Source organism: Melospiza georgiana, chromosome 2 (assembly GCF_028018845.1).
Source record: "Melospiza georgiana isolate bMelGeo1 chromosome 2, bMelGeo1.pri, whole genome shotgun sequence".
In the NCBI taxonomy this organism is placed as follows: domain Eukaryota; kingdom Metazoa; phylum Chordata; class Aves; order Passeriformes; family Passerellidae; genus Melospiza; species Melospiza georgiana.
The window spans coordinates 99578335-99585963 of NC_080431.1; the positions used below are offsets into that span (position 1 = coordinate 99578335).

The 7629-nt window shown below is 47.3% G+C and overlaps 1 protein-coding gene across 1 annotated transcript in view; it reads right to left on the reverse strand.

Annotated features, from left to right (window-relative positions):
- ANOS1 (anosmin 1) overlaps nucleotides 1-5883 on the reverse strand; it is a 133743-nt gene extending 127860 nt beyond the window's left edge. The window contains exon 1 of the mRNA XM_058018726.1: nucleotides 5626-5883. Coding sequence (XP_057874709.1) covers nucleotides 5626-5817 — 192 coding nt within the window. The 5' untranslated portion in view covers nucleotides 5818-5883. The remainder of the gene's footprint in view (nucleotides 1-5625) is intronic.
- Nucleotides 5884-7629: the final 1746 nt, after the last annotated feature.

Sequence of the window (7629 nt, forward strand, 5' to 3'; positions counted from 1 at the left end):
CTATTAGCTTAAAACAATATTTTTCCATACTTTCAAAAACAATTTTGAGTTAGCCTTGGCTCATCTAGCTTAGTACTAATTCCTAAGTACTAAATCATAGTATATTACTATTAGATTTACACTAAATCACATTTACAAGAGGTAATTTCTCTCTAATTTCCTTCCATATATCACGAAACTGGCTTACCACTTGAAGGATGTCTATGTTGTATCAAAATTTTCAGCTACAATTCATCCACTTCACAAGTAAGTCAACATGAACACAGCACATCCATGTGACCAAGGTCACCCACGGTGTTGACTGCATGTTTCTAATCAGTGCCCATTTTAATGAGTTTAAACAATCTCTCATGAGCCTGTTCAAGCAGCAATCACAATGCTGGATCACCAAACATGTATACATCTCCATGTACCTGGACTTTTCCCTGATGAATAAAGAAATGGATTTGCTAAGATTCAATTTAATGCTGAGGATTACCCCCTCAAAAAAATTTAAAACTATAGTGAGATGTACCAATATCTAAAAGGATGGAAAAAAAATTGATTTAGCATTGATTAGCATTGTAGTTTTAATGTACTGACAATCATAAATGGTCATATATGAACTCATGCAAGAAAATCTAAATCATGAAAATTAATTTAGAAGCAAGTAACAGGCAGGCATTATATCCTTTAAATGGATATCAGTAAACAGTATTTAGCAGGCATTATATCCTTAAAATGTAGCCAATCCTGTTCTCTGTTCTAGTCACTCCTCCACACCTGGAGTGCTAGGTCCAGTATTGGGCCCCCCATTGCATGGAAAGAGATGGACTTAGTGGAGAGAGCCCAGAAAAGGGATAGTCATATCTCTCACATGAGAAGAGGCTAAAAGAATTGGGAATATTTAGTCTGGAATAGGAAAACCTCAATGGTTTCTCATCAATGTTTGTAAGTACCTGATGGGAGAGAGTAAAGAAAATGAAGCCAGACTCTTCTCAGTGAAGCCCAGTAACAGCACAAGAGGCAATGGACACATGTGAAACATGGGAAACTTAATCTGAACATGAGAAAACACCCCTGTTGTTACTGTGAGGGTGGGTAAATGCTAGAACAAGTTGCCAGGAGGTGCTGTTCAGCCTCAGCATACACTCTGTGAGCATACGGCTGTAACTTCTCCAGCGACACCACACCACAACCACAGGCAATTTTACTGGCAACTACTCCAAATTCCTAGGACATGTTCTACCACCCTCTCAGCTTTTGACCCAGTAAACAAGACTGACCAGTCCTGTGCCTTAGGTAAATTATCAAGTTGCACATATTACCCAGGAAGACACTTGAGCTTGAGAGGTCTACAACAGATCCCACCTAAGACAAAGATCAACGAGTCCACAGGTCAAAGTAAAGTTAGCACACCACAACATTTTTAGCCTAAGTAGTTACATTGATCTTCAAGCTCTTATTCACAAAGAAAATTTTAATCATGCCAGTTTTAAAACATGTCTCAGATGGCTGGCAATAGAGATTAAAATCCAAATTGTTTTTTCACTCAACTTGAAAACAAAACACTAAAAAGGTCACTGCCATGCCTCGTCCCCCAAAACAAAACAAGTTCATCCACAACTAATATCACAAATGGGAAAGGCTACACCCACAGACAGCAATGCAAGGAGTTTAGTCTCACTCCAGTAAAACAGACAGGATATGCAGAAAAGCTCTACCAAAACTAATCTGAGAGTTCAGGCCTCTTGTCCAGCTGGCTCTATGAGTTCCCTGTTTATACCCATACTCTTTAAAAAAAAAAACCAAAAAATTTGTGCAGTAACTGATCTCATCTTCATGGGGCTTAACCTATTGTGATAAATGACTATAAAACCAGACTCACAAACTTTGAATACATCAAATTAAAATTTGTACCTTTCTCCTGGAGATCAACTAAAACACTGAGACAGAAACTGCCTTAATAAGAAAATGTTGAGGAAAGAACATGCCCAATGACATCACTGTACAACTTCTGTCCCAAAAATAGTATGCCTTTTTCCACACAGGATTCAGAGTCTTGAGGTTTCTTATGGAGCCAGACACCTTAGTCCTTCCTCTCATTTCAGACTAGAGGAGGAAAATTGCCCTGCCCATCTTATAAGGGCACTATATTAACACTCAGGCATGCTCTTTTAGATAACAGCCAAATGCACACAATGCTGATTATGGTATAGAACTTCAAGGTTCAAATCTACACCTACTCCTAAGCAGGCCATTTGATGGTAAAGCTCCAGCTTACTGGAAGAGCATTCCTGCCATCCTCCCCTGTTCAGGTGTTTTAGAGAGAATTTTGTCAGAAAAAGAAGCACAGCACTAGGAACTCTGCCTTATCAAGGCAGTGACCCAAGAGCATAGACAGGCTCCAGTGAATGCTCCAATTACTCCCCCATACATGTTTTGCAGCAGTCAAACCCCAAACAGTCAACACCCAAAAGATTTAAAATAAGTACTCTGAACATAAGGCTAAAGAGATGAGCTCTCTTTGCCCTTACTCTTTCTGGTTACAGGTCAATGAATGCTTCACTCTGTCCAGGGGCCTGAGTTACACAGTTGGGATAAAAATGCTTTCTCTCATCTGCAAAATTTCAGAGCAAGCTAAAGCCACTACTGAACACATTCCAGTAAGACAGAAGTGATATGTTGAAGTCTCTTCATTTAGTGATTAAACATAATTCTCTACTGTGGATGAGCATGTAATCAATACATTTTTATATAAAAGAAAAATCCACTATGACCCCTCCTGATTATAATTTTTTTTGATTGCTTAGGATGAAAGGCCTTTGTGCTAGCATGCTCTCTGTGAAAGATCATGGCCTGGAAATAGGCCCTAGATATAAAACACACACATTTCATTGGGTCTAGGACCCATGTAGTGCATAACTCCCATAATGATCTCATGTATTCCTTGGTACAACCTCTACGTGGAACTTCCCAACACCACCAGAACTGGAAAACCCCCCAGCCATGGAGATTTTATAGGAATAAGCAGGCATCCGTGTCCCTCCAACAAGTACTCTGAAGATCAAAGATTTTTGATTTAGGTGACCGATTCTTCTTCTAGCCCACATCAATAGTCTACACGGAATAAAAAAATATATTGCTTGACCTATGCTTCAGTTCAAATAATTTCTACTGGCAATGTCTACTGACAATGTACATTTAAAATAGGCTTAGAATTGCTTCCCAAGTGTAAATTAACAAATAGGCTTTTTAGAAAGAATACCTCTCTTGAAACTTTAAAAAATAAGGACAGTAAAGCAAAATGGGTGAAACTTCTCTGGGGGGGATCAATTAAAATCCCTTGTGAACACTTAAAAGTTGGAAATACATTAGCTGCCATTCAAACAAGAGCCAGAAAGTACAGAATTAACCCAGACTTCCTATTCATACTACCTGATTCTCTTTAAAAAGTTGTTAGTAATGTGATTTTAGTGCCATAAACTACATGAAATTAAGTCTCTGTGAAGTTTTGGGGACATCTTCTCTTGCACAGCCTGTCCAGCTGCTGTCCCCCTAACCCCCACCACTGAGTCTAAAGCAGGGCTGAGAAAGGAGTGGGTCAGTCTTTCAATTCTTGCCTAACTGGGAGACACTAGAGTTCCTTCCTGCTCTGATTGGGAAGAGCTAGTGTTTAGTTTGCTTCAAAGGTTGAATCAGATTACAAGATAAGTGGACATCTGAAATGAAAAGAGCTCCAGAAATTGCTACCAGTTGAGATGAAAAGGGGAGGGGAATGGCCAGAAGGAGGGAGCAGAGAAAGGAATGGAACATCATACCCTTCAGCCCACATGGAATTATCTGGCCCAAACGTGCACATCCTACACTGTTTTATCAGTCTCCTGTGAGAACACTGGATGCCTGATGTACTTTAAAACTCTCCTCCTTTTCCTCATTATAAGACAATGGAGAGCTTAACTTTTATAAACGAGAGCACTTTATCTTCCAAACATTACAGTCGTTTCATGTCTAACAGGAGTTTAATCCGTAGTAATTAAGATAAATTACCACGTGCTTTAGCAGGTTGAGGTTAAAACTCTGAGATTTTCAATTGATTACAAAAAAAACAGCCAGTTATCAAGTCCTAACTGAGTAATTCCCTACTTATTTTACTCTAGCTAATTAAAATGTAATCACGACTGTGTGCAGTGTGCGTTCTGTCAGCAGTTTTACGTTGGAAAAGAAATCTTGTCAAGAAAACACAAAAAAAAAAAAAAAAACAAGAAAAAAACCCCTTTCGCTGTGAAATTGGCTTGGTCTAAACTGCCTCTTTAGCCACTGAAACTGTAAAACAAGTAAGTTACAACTGCTTGACAACGCAATAAAAAACCCTGACCGCTCTCCGAGATAATGAGCTATATTAATGGGTATGCTCCTTTCAGGCCATCCCGGGATGCACGGAGCGCTGACAGCGGCCAGGCCAGGCCAGGGCCGCCCCTTCTCCGCTCGGCTCGGGTCGCAAGCCCGGTCCCTTCAACCCAAACCCGGCTGACGGCACCCAACCAACTCCCTGCTGCCTTTACACCGCACACACTCCGCTCTCCTTTAACATTCCCTCTGGTTTTGTCTTTTTAAATCGGTTTATCCTGAAATGCCTCTGAGACCTGCCTTTGGTGCCGACACCCTTGCCCCGAACATAACTTCACCCAAGGCGCTCTGCTCGGACGTTCCCGGCGTCTCAGGGACCGGCACGCCGGGGTGAGCGAGCGGCGCGTCCCCGAGGGGGCTCCCTCCGCTCCGAGCTGCCCTGCCCTTCCCCAAGGGGCTGCGGCTCTGGGGACGGAGAGCGGCTCACAGCTCGGAAGGGTTTCCGTCATTTGGATAAATTCGAGGAGGTTTAATATTTGCGCAGTGAAGAACAGGTGGGGAAAGGGAAAGGTGCGCAAGTAACTAGAAGAGGGGGAAGGACGGGCAGACACTCGCTGCTCTTGCACTAGCCGCGCACTGCTTCCAGCTTTCATTTCAAGCCCCGCAGGTCTCCCGCCACTTCAATTCCATTTCTCCCCACTTTATCCCTGTTCGTGCCGTTAGCCAAATATGTGCCTCTCTATCCCAGGGGGAAAAGAAAAAACACAGCGTTACCCCCACTTCACCTTCCAGGAGGTGAGAACCAAGTATAACACGTTCACGATTACTGCTCTTGAAAAACAGGCTCAAACTTTCCCACCGGGCTGGGGAAGCGAGCCACCTGCGGCGGCCGGCTGGCGCACCGGCGCTCAGGCAGGCGGAGCCCGCGGGATCGCCGCCCGCCCTCGGCAGGAGAGCGCACGGCCGGCCCGGGAGCTCCGCGTCGCGCCCGCCCCACCGCCCGGACACCACCGGAGACAGCGGCCGGGAGCGCCGGGCACCTGCCAGGAGCCCCAGGACCCGCCAGGCGGGGAGCCCGGCCGGCACCACAGGCACCGACGGGGCTCAGCGCTGCCGCGGGGCCGTGCCCACCTGCTCGGCCCCTCCAGGTGCTGCCCATCCCCTGGGGCTGCCGTCCCCAAGTTCGCCAACCCCAGCCCCAGCCTCGGCCGTCCTTTCCACCCCCACCCCGCGCTCTGGGAGATACCCGCTCTCCGGACGGTGGCAGAGGCTCCCTGCGCCGTGCCATGCCCCTACCTGGAAATGCTTGAAGAAGGCGGAGATGCGGGTGATCTGGAGGCTCAGGCACCTGGAGGTGCATCTGGCGGCGGCGAAAGCCTCGTCCTGCCTTCGGGCGGCGGCGGCGGCCCCCGGCCCGTCGGGGCTGCCGCAGGCGGCCGTCACCCAGAGGAGCAGGGCGAGGGACACGCCGGGCGCCCTCCGCACCATCGCTCCGCGGGAGAGGAGGGCAGAGGGGCGGCCGGGGGGCTGTGGGCGCCGGGGTGAGCTGGCTGCCGCTCGCTGGGCTGGTGCCGGGCAGCGCCGGGGACGGACACCTCCGCACCGCAGAAACTACACAAGAAAGTTCAATCATTCAACTCCCCTCACCCCCGTCCTCCCTCCCGCCCGCCCCGGCCCACGGCCCTCCCCCGGCGGCAGCGGGCGGGCCCATGCCGGCAGAGCCGCGCCATTGGCTGCGCCGAGCGCCGGCGGCGGCGGGCGGGCCCCGGCCGTGCCCGCGGGCAGAGCCGTGCGGCCCCGGCCTGCCCGCCCTCGCTGCCTCCCTCCCTGCCGCCCTCGCTACCTCCCTCCCTGTCGCCCGCACGCCGCCACCTGCGGGCACGGCCCGCCGCGGAGCCGCACTACCTGTCCCCACACACAGGCGTGGGGGTGGCTGGGCGCCAGGGAACACCCTGGTTAAGTCTCTTTTCAAAAATTGATTTTTAAAAGAAGAAATAAAAGGACAGGGAAGCGAGAACGGAGGGAAATCACTTTTTGAAACTGGGTGTTTCTTGCAGAGTAACGCTGCTGTGAGCGCTCGTCCCAAGGTGACACACATACAGGCTCCCCTGAAGAGTTATTTAAAAATGAAAATCTACAAGTCATTAGTGCAAATATCTCTGTGTAATAGGTGCAGAGATTAAAACAGCACCTTGAGCTGTAAAATGGCCCCCATACAGTAAATATCAGCCTAACATCCTTTCCCTCTCGCCGTCGGCTCCGGGGCCGGAGCGTGTGCCGCAGGATGTAGCACAGAGGTTGCCTACCACATTCCTCTCCCTGTGCGCCCTGCGTGCACTCCTCCCGGCTCAAGTATGTGCTGCCAGAAGGAGCCAGTGGATCGTTTCTCACCAGAGCCTGTGGATTGAGCCTCCTGAAGTTGAAAATCCCACGGTTGTATGAGCTGAAATAAGCTAAAACTCTTAGGCCATTTCAGGAGTTAGTACTAGGTCAGTTACTATTATAAGTAGTAGTGTGGTGTGGTTACCAAACCCTGTATTAAAAAGGCTTCAGGAGGCATCTTTACTGGAACAAGTTCAAGTATAAGTTGAGTTCACTAAGAAAGTCATCTAAAATCTCATAAAAGTCTGCAAGATCTTCAACCCTTCTGGCTGGTACTAATTTTACAGGGCTATAATTTTTCTACGAATGTTCTTATTTATACAAATGTGAAATAAAAACATATTCCCCAATGTTATTCTCACCAGGCTATATGCATACATCTTTTGTGCACTTGTATATCAGAAATTCAAAGTATAAAAAAGTATAGTGATTTCCTATTTCCAACTAGGAAATCACTTGTCAAATTCTACCCATATATCCTAGCTATAGTTTTAGTGTTTTACCACAAAATTAAGGCACAGATTAAGAAAAGATTTCTTGTCAGAAGTATTGCTAACATAAAAACACACCAAAAAGTAAGGCACATTTTAGTTTAGATGCTGCTTTGCAGCTTGTGATCTCTCTTGTCAGCTGTCAGAAATCTTCACTTGAGAAAAGCCAGCAGGCCAGAGTCAGCCCTGCCAGTGTTACCAAGTGGAGATGACACTTTGTGCCCTTGGATGCTTGAGGGGGCACAGCTGCCAAAAGGCGAGGTCACCTGCCACATCCTGGCACAGAGGGTGCCCTGCTGTCTGCACTGCTCACCATACTCTGCCAGCTGTTTTGGATATGCCCTGGTTCATCAAGGGAAACCATCTCAGCTACACGTCCTGAAGGGGCATGGGTTGGAACTGATGATCTTGAAGGTCTCTTCCCACC